This window comes from Mobula hypostoma, chromosome 17, assembly GCF_963921235.1.
Source record: "Mobula hypostoma chromosome 17, sMobHyp1.1, whole genome shotgun sequence".
In the NCBI taxonomy this organism is placed as follows: domain Eukaryota; kingdom Metazoa; phylum Chordata; class Chondrichthyes; order Myliobatiformes; family Myliobatidae; genus Mobula; species Mobula hypostoma.
In genome coordinates this window covers 69571694-69583868 of record NC_086113.1, presented here as the reverse complement: position 1 = coordinate 69583868, position 12175 = coordinate 69571694, and the positions used below count along the sequence as shown (strand labels likewise).

The following is a 12175-nucleotide window of genomic DNA, read 5'->3' as shown; positions in this document are numbered from 1 at the left end:
GTCAAAGATGTTTTCCCAAAATGAAAGTTAACAGAGGGACGGAGCACTATGTTAAAACAGTAGCCAAATTTCATAAGGCCATGCCTAATCCTGTCGTCAACAAATATACACAGTGATCTTATAAGGTTCACTGCACAGTGACAGAGCCGTAATTTAAATGATCCTATACTACCTGCTGATTTTACTCACTATAACTTAAGGGAACTGGTGTCACCCAATGTTGATCAAGATAAACTTAAGATTAAGAAGACAAGGCAGTTGGTGAGTTTGATTTGGCGTCAGATCTGTGCAGCATGGAGACAAGCCCAGTGGGCGTTCTTTATCCATACTGATCCTGTCATCAATCTGCATTAATCTCATTTAACTACATTAGGCCCACTTTACTCCACTTACCTACCTGTATGTGTGTGTGTGTGTGTGTATGTATATATATATATATATATATATATATATATACACATACACACATACCTTTTATACATTATGGTTGTATCTGCCTCCATCATCTCCTGACAGCTCATTCCAGAAAACCACTGAAAACATTCTCTCATCTCATATTTCATATGTGCCCCAAACTCTACTCCCCTTGGAAAATAGATCCCGATCATCTATGCTTCTCAATTTTATAAACCTCTACAAGTCCACCTCTTAGCCTCCTACATTTCAATGGGAATAAGCCTCTCCTTACAGCTAGTGTCTTCTATTCTTGGCAATATTGACAAGAATCTATTCTGCACTCGTGCTATCACTTCCTTCCAGTGTGGCAAACAGAACTGTATATAATAATCCAGTGCAGTCTAACCAGTGTTTTGTATATCTGTAATACAATGTCCCAACTCTTACTCAATGCTCTGGCCTATGAAGGCAAGCATACCAAATGCCTTTTTCACTACCTTACCCACCTGTCACCACTTTCAACCTCACACTCCCTGTATTAAACTCTGTCTGCCACCCCTCTGCCCAACTTTCAGGTGATGTACCATTCGAGCCTTTAAACAAATTTCTTTGCTCTCTATGACTCCATCAGTTGTTCTGTTACCACTACATTTTCAACATAGTAATTTATATGTACATATTATAATAGTCCCAGCATTGACTGCTGCAGTAGGCCACTGGTTAATTTCTTATTAGGGAAGTATCCATCACGCAGCCAATCTTGGATCCTGTTTGCCAAGATCCTTGCATTCCATATACCTTAATCTTCGGGAACAGTCTAAGATGTAGATCCTTGTCAAAAAGGCTCAAAGTCAATATATACAACACCTACAACCCTGCTTTCTTCCACCTCCTTAGATCCATACCCAAATTTAAAAAAAACAGATTATAGAAACAATTTCCCTTGCTTAAAAGGAAGCTAACTCCACTGATTCAAATCCCTGCCTTTCCAAGTGGACACAAATCCTGTTCCTTAGAATCTTCCCCAACAATCTCCCTACCACTGATTCAAGGCTTACTGACCTGCAGTTCCCAGACTTACCCTTTTTGAACAAGGTGACAACATTGGCCATCCTCCTGTCCTCCGGCACCCCACCCACTTACGCTACCAAAGAAGTGTAAATCTCCAGAAACCCAATCACCTCCCCTGTTTCACTTCGTATCCTGGGAAAGATCCCATCCAGCCCTGTTGATTTACCCACCCTAATCTGGTCAAATATTTCCTCCTTCCTAATATAGTTGCACTTCGCAGAAGCAGCCTCCTTTAAATCTCTAGCCCCCAAATCCTTTCCTCCAGTGATACTAATATTTAAATTCGATCTTGCTCACATCCCCTGGCTCATGCATAGATTACCCAACTGGGACCCATTTCTTCCTTAGCTACCCTCTCACTTCTAATATACTTAGAAAAGATCTTGGTATTTTCCTTGATCCTACTTGCTAAGATGATCTCAGAGCCCATTTATGCTCTTCTCAGTTAAGTTCCCTCCTATATACCCAATAGGTCTCAAGTGTCTCAATAATAATTTCCTTTAACCTACTTACACTTCTTTTTCTTGATCAAACCTTCAATATCTTTGTAAACCAGGGTTTCCTAAACCTGTCATCTTTGCCTTTCCTCTTACAGGGACAAGAATGTACTACTTCTGTAGTCAGGAATTTACCTACTCATTTATTATATAATTGAGCCTTTGAATAAAGGGATCTACTTAGTTTTTTTTTAAATCCTGCTCAGAACCTTAAATTCATGACAGGAGTACATCAATATTTAATTTAGATATTTAACATTCAGCATGACCAGTTGGCATACATACTCGCCTACATTCCATCTACCCGCCCCACCCCATCATCTCTTTCATTCTTCTCCGCCACCCCCACAACATCTGTGCTTCGTTCTGAAGAAAGGTCATTGACTTGGAATGCTTTATCCACTAATGCTCTTTGATCTACATATTATTTCCTGATTTACTGTGGCAACAATATTTACTTTGACTATCAAATATATTGTAAAGACTTATTTTGATTCTAACACTAAACAGGTCTTAGTTACTTTAACTATTTAAGTCTTTCATCTTCCACTACAAGTCAGCCATATTGACATAGTTCCGACTGGACTGAAATCAGCCACATTCCTCTCTCTCCTGCATGTGACCTGACCTGGTTTTGATGTTCACTTTTCTCCCAGAGGAGCATGGCTTGCAGAAAGCGATCCTTCCATTCACCATCATCAGCATTATGTCCTTCCACAGGTACAGTTTCTGACAGACAAAAAAAGGACATTTCTTCATTGAGATTTTTAAAAAGATATATATATATGAACCTTGCAGTTACTGTTTACAACCACCTGAAGAGATCAGAGCTTGAATGTGTGCAGTACAGTAACAATAAATCTTCCTTAGATTTTGCAGTGTTTTCAAAGCTGTCAAGACCAAATATACACACCAAGCCCTAATAATCCATCAGATTCAAAGGCACAAATGCCAACTATTCCTATGTATACCACTTTCCCTTTTCCTAAAACAAACAATTCCATGGTGTTCTAACATTAAAACAGAAAAAAAACTTTTCCACTGAAACTGAAGCAATGGTGCCTTTTCAAATTGCAAGGTGTAACTCTGTAAACAAGGTTGACTCTCTATTAGAATCGTGCAGAACAGGGAGCCAATTTACTTAAGTGATGTGGAAACTGAGAATTTTTTTAGGTAATGACAAGCTCCTCAGCATGTATAGCTAGAGTTTTTTTTCCCCAAAGAGATAGCAAATCAGCAAAATGTTAATTTCGAGAGGACTGGAATATAAAAGCAAGGATGCAGTCCTGGGGCTTTATAAGACAAGGTCAGATAGAATTAGGGAGTATTGTGAGCTGTTGGGCTCCTTATCTAAGAGAGGATGAGCTGGTATTGGAGAGGGTCCAGAGTAGGCTCACAAGAAGGATCTCAGAAACAAAAGGATAAAACATGAGGAGTGTTTGATGACTCTGGGCCTTCACTCACTGGGGTTCACAAAAAATGAGGAGAATCTCATTGAAACCCATTGAATATTGAAAGACCTGTACAGAATATGTTTACTCTAGTGGGGAGTCTAGGACCAGAGGCCACAACCTCAGAATGGAAGTTCACGGAATGGAGGGAAGGACTTCGCCTATGATAGACAGGACTGTATCCACCATTTTTTGTAGGCTTTTCTGTTCTTAGACATTGGCATTTCCATACCAGGCAGGATACTCTCCACTGTGCATCTATAGAAATTTGTCAAAGTTTTAGAAGACATGACAATTCTGCACAACCACCTAAGTAATGAAACAGAGCTGTTTGCACTAATCAAGATGAAGAAGTGTAGTTATTGGGTGAAGTCATTGCTTTTGACAAATGTAATAGGCAGCACTGGCTATTATTTAATAATTTTAAGATGCTATTGCATCACAATTAGATTAGATTAGATTATGAGGACATTCAGTCCTCGTTTATTATCATTTAGAAATGCATGCATGCATTAAGAAATGATACAATGTTCCTCCAGAGTGATATCATAAAAAAAAGAGGACAAACCAAAGACTAACACTGACAAGACCACATAATTATAACATATAGTTAGAGAAGTGCAAAGCAATACCGTAATTTGATAAAGAGCAGACCATGGGCATGGTAAAAAAAAGTCTCCTGATAGTCCCCGATAGTAGGTGGCAGAAGGGAGAAACTCTCTCTGCCATAAACCTCCAGGCACCGACAACTGTCAATGCATTGGAAGCACCCGACCATATCTGACTCTGAGTCCATCCCAAAACTTCAAGCCTCCGACCAGCCCTTCGACACCGAGCACCATCTCTGCCGAGCGCTTTGACCCTGTCCTGGTCGCCGAGCAACAAGCAAAGCCAAGGATTCGGGGCCTTCCCCTCCGGAGATCCTGGATCACACAGTAACAGCGGCAGCGACAAAGGCATTTCAGAAGTTTCTCCAAATGTTTCTCCGTTCTCTCACCTCTGTGTCCATCAAATCAGGATTGTTCACGGCACCCTACTTGACAGATTACAGATATCATTCACCGGAGTGGCTGCGCAAGCTGTGTCGCACTGCCATCTTCTCCTCCTCCTCCAATTCAGAGCCATGCTGCAGCTGTTCATTTATTTCTTAATAACTAGTATTTCATCTCGTAATATTTTTTGCACTTGCTGTTTTCCTTCCTTTTCCATTTTTGTGATGGAGTTTGCAATCAGGCATCGTACTAAAATTGTTGTATAAGTAAGTTAATCAAGTTCTCTGCTTTCTAATTCCATTTCCACAGGAATTCACACTTACACTTCATTGGGGCACGACTGCACAAGCCCATGGACATCAACCAGTGAGAACAGTGAGAAGAGTTTAAAAAGGAGACAGCTTTATAGAGCGGGCATCAGAGGGGTGGGCGGCTGAGTACAGGGACACAGAGTAGGAAGGCTTTGGCTCAACGGGACTTCGGTGGTAACAGGTCGAGGCGAGGTAGGTTACCTGTGTAAATTACAGACAGGAAGTATGTGTGTGAGGACAGTGCTCTGTGCTGTGTGTCAGATGTGGGAAGTCCGGGAGACTCCCAGCCTCCCATACGACCATATCTGCACCGGGTACGTTGAGCTACAGCTCCTTAGGGACTGCGTTAGGGAACTGGAGATGCAGCTCAATGACCTTTGTCTGGTCAGAGAAAGTGAGGAACTGATAGATATGAGCTATAGGCAGGTAGTCACACCGGGGCCTGGGGAGACAGATAAGTGGGTAATAGTCAGGAGAGGGAAGGGCAGGAGTCAGAGGCTAGAGAGCACCCCTGTGGCTGTACCCCTTCACAATAAGTACTTCTACTTGAGTACTGTTGGGGGGGGCGGGGGGAGGCCTACCTGGGTGAAGCAACAGTGGCCGCGCTTCTGGCAGAGTCTGACCCTGTGGCTCAGAAGGGTAGAGAAAGGAAGAGGATGGCAGTGGTGATAGAGGACTCTATAGTTAGGGGGTCAGTCAGGCGATTCTGTGGACGCAGGAAAGAAACACTGATGGTAGTTTTCCTCCCAGGTGCCAGGGTCTGGGATGTTTCTGATCGCGTCCAAGATATCCTGAAGTGGGAAGGAGAACAGCCAGAGGTCGTGGTACATATTGGTACCAATGGCTTAGGCAGGAAAAGGGAGGAGGTCCTGAAAGCAGACTACAGGGAGTTAGGAAGGAAGATGAGAAGCAGGACTACAAAGGTAGTCATCTTGGGATTACTGCCTGTGCCACTTGACAGTGAGTATAGGAATAGAGTGAGGTGGAGGATAAATGCGTGGCTGAGGGATTGGAGCAGGAGGCAAGGATTCAGATTTCTGGATCATTGGGACCTCTTTTCGGGCAGGAGTGACCTGTATAAAAAAGACGGGTTGCACTTGAATCCCAGGGGGACCAATATCCTGGTGGGGAGGTTTGCTAAGGCTATTGGGGAGAGCTTAAACTAGGATTGCTGGGGGATGGGAACCAAACTGAAGAGACGGAGGAAGAGGCCGCTGGCTCACAAATAGAGAAAGCTTGGAGACAGTGCGAGAGAGAGGATAGGCAGGTAATAGAGCAGGGATGCGCTCGGACCGATAGTTTGAGATGAGTTTATTCTAATGCAAGGAGTATTCTGAACAAAGCGAATGAGCTTAAAGTGTGAATCAGTACTTGAAGCTATGATGTTGTGGCCATTACAGAGACTTGGATGGCTCAGGGGCAGAAATGGTTACTTCGAGTGCCAGGCTTTGGCTGTTTCAGAAAGGACAGGGAGGGAGGGAGGCAAAAGAAATGGGGGTGTGGCACTTTTGATCAGAGATAGTGTCACGGCTGCAGAAAAGAAGGAAGACATGGAGGGAATGTCTGCGGAGTTAGGAAGTTAGGAACAGGAAGGGGCAATAACTCTACTGGGTGTTTTTTTTAAATAGACCCACCCAATAGTAACAGGGACATCGAGGAGCAGATAGGGAGACAGATTCTGGAAAGGTGTAATAATAACAGGGTTGTCGTGATGGGAGATTTTAATTTCCCAAATATCGATCCGCATGTCCCTAGAGCGAGGGGTTTAGATGGGGTGGAGTTTCTTAGGTGTGTTCAAGGTGGTTTCTTGACACAATATGTAGGTAAGCCTACAAGAGGAGAGGCTGTATTTGAACTGGTACTGGGAAATGAACCTAGTCAGGTGTCAGATCTCTCAGCAGGAGAACATCTTGGAGATAGTCATCATAATTCTATCTCCTTTACCATAGCATTGCAGAGGGATAGGAGCAGACAAGTTAGGAAAGCGTTTAATTGGTGTAAGGGGAAATATAAGGCTATCAGGCAGGAACTTGGAAGCATAAATTAGGAACAGATGTTCTCAGGGAATTGTATGGCAGAAAGGTGACAAATGTTCAAGGATATTTGCATGGAGTTCTACATAGGTACATTCCAATGAGACGGAAAGTTTGGTAGTGTACAAGAACCGTGGTGTACAAAGGCTGTTGTAAATCTAGTCAAGAAAAAAAGAAGAGCTTATGAAAGGTTCAAAAAACTAGGTAACGATTGAGATCTAGAAGATTATAAGTCTAGCAGGAAGGAGCTTAAGAATGAAATTAGGAGAGCCAGAAGGAGCCATGAGAAGGCCTTGGCAGACGGGATTAAGGAAAACCCAAAGGCATTCTACAAGTATGTAAAGAGCAAGAGGATAAGACGTGAGAGAATAGGACCAATCAAGTGTGACAGTAGAAAAGTGTGTATGGAACCGGAGGAGATAGCAGAGGTACTTAATGAATACTTTGCTTCAGTATTCACTACGGAAAAGGATCTTGGTGATTGTAGGGATGACTTGCAGCGGACCTAAAAACTTGAGCATGTAGATATTAAGGAAAAGGATGTGCTGGAGCTTTTGGAAAGCATCAAGTTGAATAAGTCACAGGGACCAGACGAGATGTACTCCAGGCTACTGTGGGAGACGAGGGAGGAGATTGCTGAGCCTCTGGCGATGATCTTTGAATCATCAATGGGGACAAGAGAGGATCCTGAGGACTGGAGGTTGCAAATGTTGTTCCCTTATTCAAGAAAGGGAGTAGAGATAGCCCAGGAAATTATAGACCAGTGAGTCTTACTTCCATGGCTGGCAAGTTGATGGAGCAGATCCTGAGAGACAGGATTTATGAACATTTGGAGAGGCATAATATGATTAAGAATAGTCAGCATGGCTTTGTCAAAGGTAGGTCGTGCTTTACGAGCCTGATTGAATTTTTCTGAGGGTGTGACTAAACACATCGATGAAGGAAGAGCAGTAGAATTAGTGTCTATGGATTTCAGCAAGGTATTTGACAAGGTACCCCATGGAAGGCGTATTGAGAAAGTAAGGAGGCATGGGATCCATGGGGACATTGCTTTGTGGATCCAGAATTGGCTTGCCCACAAAAGGCAAAGACTGGTTGTAGATGGGTCATATTCTGCATGGAGGCCGGTCACCAGTGGTGTGCCTCAGGGATCTGTTCTGGGACCCCTACCCTTCGTGATTTTTATAAATGACCTGGATGAAGAAGTGGAGGGATGGGTTTAGAAATTTTCTGATGACACAAAGGTTGGAGGTGTTATGAATAGTGTGGAGGGCTGTCAGTGGGACTTCGATAGGATGCAAAACTGTACTGAGAAGTGGCAGATAGAGTTCAACCCAGATAAGTGTGAGGTGGTTCATTTTGGTAGGTCAAAAATGATGGCAGAATATAGTATTAATGGTAAGACTCTTGGCAGTGTGGAGGATCAGAGGGATCTTGGGGTCCATAGGGCACCCAAATCTGCTGTGCAGGTTGGCTCTGTGGTTAAGAAGGCATATGGTGTATTGGCCTTCATCAATCGTGGGATTGAGTTTAAGAGCGGAGAGGTAATGTTATAGCTATATAGGACCCTGGTCAGACCCCACTTGGAGTACTGTGCTCAGTTCTGGTCACCCCACTACAGGAAGAATGTGGAAACCATAGAAAGGGTGGAGAGTATTGGGGAACATGCCTTATGAGAATCGGCCTTTTCTCCTTGGAGCGACAGAGGATGAGAGGTGACCTGATAGAGGTGTTCAAGATAATGAGAGGCATTGATCATGTGGATAGTCAGAGGCTTTTTCCCAGGGCTGAAATGGCTAGCACAAGAGGGCACAGTTTTAAGGTGCTTGGAAGCAGGTACAGAGGGGATGTCAGGGGTAAGTTATTTACGTAGAGAGTGGTGAGTGTGTGGAATGGGCTGCCAGCGACAGTGGTGGAGGCGGATACGATGGTGTCTTTTAAGAGACTCCTGGACAGGTACATGGAGCTTAGAAAAATAGAGGGCTATGGGTAACCCTAGGTAATTTCTAAGGTAAGGACATATTCAGCACAGCTTTGTGGGCCAAAGGGCCTGTATTGTGCTGTAGATTTTTTATGTTTCATGTGGTTGTTAACATATGCTATTTTTTTTTACTGACACTTAGCCACCGTTATTTTCCAATAAGCATGTCTGCCTCTAGCCCCATCAAAATGCACATCACATACACCTCAAAATTCATTGCTATTTATAAGAATTGATACAATAAGTTTAATTGGAGTCAAGGAAGAATTTTCTTCACCTTGAGGTGAAATTTGGAATGCACTAACTACCCAAGGCGGAGGAAGCAGAGAATGTCACATTTAATTAGTGTCAAGGGCCTTGAATCAAGTGCAGGTAGATGGGATTAATATAGACTTGTACTTGATCAGTATGGACAGGGAGGATCAAGGGTTCCATTTTCCAAGTTGGTGATGGTTGTATTTCAATACTGCATTCCTCCACATTAGCCACACTACCAGATTTGATGATGTACTTCTGAGACCAAATTCCAATTACTTTAAAAAGTCAGAATTCTGAAGGGATGCTTCCTCACCTCCCCTCGCCTCTGCTTCCCGGATTATTTGTCCCTTTGACAGCTCAAAGAGTTGTTCTTTCAACTTCTTGATTTCAGCCTGCAGTTGGTGAACATTGCCTTGAGTATCTTCATTTACTATAGCCTGGAAATGATAAAAAATTAACAGCTTTCTGCAACAATATTTTAGGCTGATAGCAACACATCAATAATTACAACAAAAACAACTTTGAACTGTTTTTGATATTCTAAGGACAACTTAGTGTGTCAACTTATTTAGAAAATAGTATTCATGCATCAATTTCCAGATTAATTTAAATCAAAGATTAAGATGTCAGTTTATTCACAACAGCATAAACCTTGTCATGAACTATTTATTTGTTGGGATACAGCCTAGAATAGGCCCTTCCAATCCTTCAAGCCACGCTGCCCAGCAACCCCTGAATTAATCCTGGCCAAATCATGGGACGTTTTACAATGGTCAGTTAACCTACTAGCTGGTATGTGTTTGGACTGTGAGAGGAAACTCACACATTTCAGAGGGAGGACGTACAGACTCCCTGCCATTGATGTGAGAATTCAACTCCAAACTCCCATGCCCCGAACTGTAATAATGTCACACTAATCACTACGCTACTGTGGCACCCAAACTTTTAATTTTGGGAAAAAAAATTACTTCTTTTAACACATCATTCTCAAAAGGGAAGGATGAGATTTCCCATGATCTAATTTGTGATCTAGTCATTTCATATCATACGCTTTTGACTGTACAGCACCAAATATCGCATGCAGTATGAAGGTTAGCATCAAAGAGCACTACAACACAAAAAGGCTCTTTAGCCGATCAAATCCATGGTGAACTATTATTCTACCTAATCTCATCAAACTGTACCAAGATAATACTCCTCTACACGTCTCCCATCAATGTACATATTCAAACTTCTCTTAAATGTTGCAATCAAACTTACAACCACCACTTTCGCTGGCAGTTTGTTCCACAATCACGCTCACTTCTCAGGTCCCCTTAAATATTTCACCTTTTATCCTCAAATTGTGGCCTCTAGTTCTAGTCTCACACAACATCAGTGGAAAAAGCCTGCTTGCATTTACCCTAACAATACACATCAATTTCGTGTACCTCCATCAAATTTCCTCTCATTCTCCTACACTCCACAGAATAAAGTCCAAACCTATTCAACATTTTCCTATAACTCAGGTCCTCAAGTCCCAGCAACACACCTGTAAAATTTCTCTGTAAAGATTAAATAATCAAACACAGCTTTTCTCTGCGGCTGGTTTAGATGCCAATTACACCACTTTTACTGCTACCCCAAGATAAAAGTGGCTTAAAACAGGGGGAACCTTTTTTGTTACACATCAATTGCAGTACGTTTCTTCATAACTGCAAGTAATTGCTTGTTCAATATAGTAAGCTGGCTAATCAATATTAAGAGATGCATGTTAAATTAATCAGACTGAAACTTACTTTATTTCTGATCAACTTAGCCCTACGAGCAAACTGAAGAGTTGACAGCGTTTCACCAAAACATTTTGACCCTGGGTGAACATTTGCAATAATGTAGGTCTTTGCATTTCCTCCAAGAGAGTCCTGTAACAGAAATTAATTTATTAATTTGAGTGTTTTAACAACTGTAAACTAGTAACCAATTTTTCCATGATTTGTTATTTATTCATCAAAATTATTATAAGACCATAAGACATAGGAGAATTAGGCCATTCAGCCATCAAGTCTGCTCTGCCATTTCATCATTGCAATTTTGGATCCCGTTCCACCCCATACACCTGCCCTCTCACCATATTCCTTGATGTCCTAACCCATCAGGAATCTATCAACTTCCACTTTAAATATACCCACGGATTTGGCCACCACTGCAGTCTGTGGCAGAGGCTTCCACAGATTCACCATTCTTTGGCTGAAAAAATTCCTCCTTACTTCTGTTCTAAAAGGTCACCCCTCGGTTTTGAGGCTGTGCCCTCTAGTTCTGAATACCTCTACCAGAGGAAACATCCTCTCCATATCCACATTATCTAGTCCTTTCAACATTCAGTAGGTTTCAAAGAGATCCCCCTGCATTCTTCTAAATTCCAGCAAGTAAAGGCCCAAAGCTGCCAAACACTCCTCATATGTTAACTCGTTCATTCCCGGAATCATCCTCATGAGTACCTATTGTAGGTACTAGGTACCATGGTACCTCTTCAAGGCTACAGCACCGATGAAGGTATCACCTTAAGCCTAAGGCAAGGCATTCCCAAAAGGAATGGGTGACCACCAGACAGTGGGAGGACAGCAGGAAACCTCAGAGAGCATCTCACTCCAGAAATGTTTGTGCTGGAAAATTGTGGGTGTTTAGGCATTTAAGGAAGCCAGCATGAACTAAGATCACAGTACTTTGTGTGTCTCAACTGCACAAGGGGAAGGAGCAAGAGTACAAGGGCAACAGTGGTAGGAGACTCAGATGGTAAGGGGAACGAACAGGTACACTGTGGCCACATTTGTGAATCCTGCATTAGAAAGCCAAATAGCAAAATCAAAGAGCATGATCTCTGAAGCTGCTAATTGCAGATTACATTTCTGGTGCCACGTGCTGGCAAATAAATGGATATACAGGTGTCCCCCGCTTTTCGAACGTTCGCTTTACGAAACCTCACTGTTACGAAAGACCTACATTAGTACTCTGTTTTCGCTAACAGAAGATGTTTTCACTGTTATGAAAAAAATCAGCGCACGATAAAAGGCAGCGCGCGCCCCGAGCAGCCACTCTCCCCCAGATTCGGAACTGCATTGCTTTAACACGTGCCTGTGAGCAGCTGTTTGCAAGATGAGTTCTGAGGTATCGGAAAAGCCTGAAAGAGCTCGTAAGGGTGTTACATC

At 42.6% G+C, this 12175-nt stretch overlaps 1 protein-coding gene across 1 annotated transcript in view; it reads right to left on the bottom strand.

Annotated features, from left to right (window-relative positions):
- kif15 (kinesin family member 15) overlaps nt 1-12175 on the bottom strand; it is a 182808-nt gene that overhangs the window by 109995 nt on the left and 60638 nt on the right. The window contains exons 10-12 of the mRNA XM_063070099.1: nt 10769-10891; nt 9304-9427; nt 2593-2693 (exon numbers count right to left, since the gene is read on the bottom strand). Of these exons, the coding sequence (XP_062926169.1) occupies nt 2593-2693; nt 9304-9427; nt 10769-10891 (348 nt within the window). The remainder of the gene's footprint in view (nt 1-2592; nt 2694-9303; nt 9428-10768; nt 10892-12175) is intronic.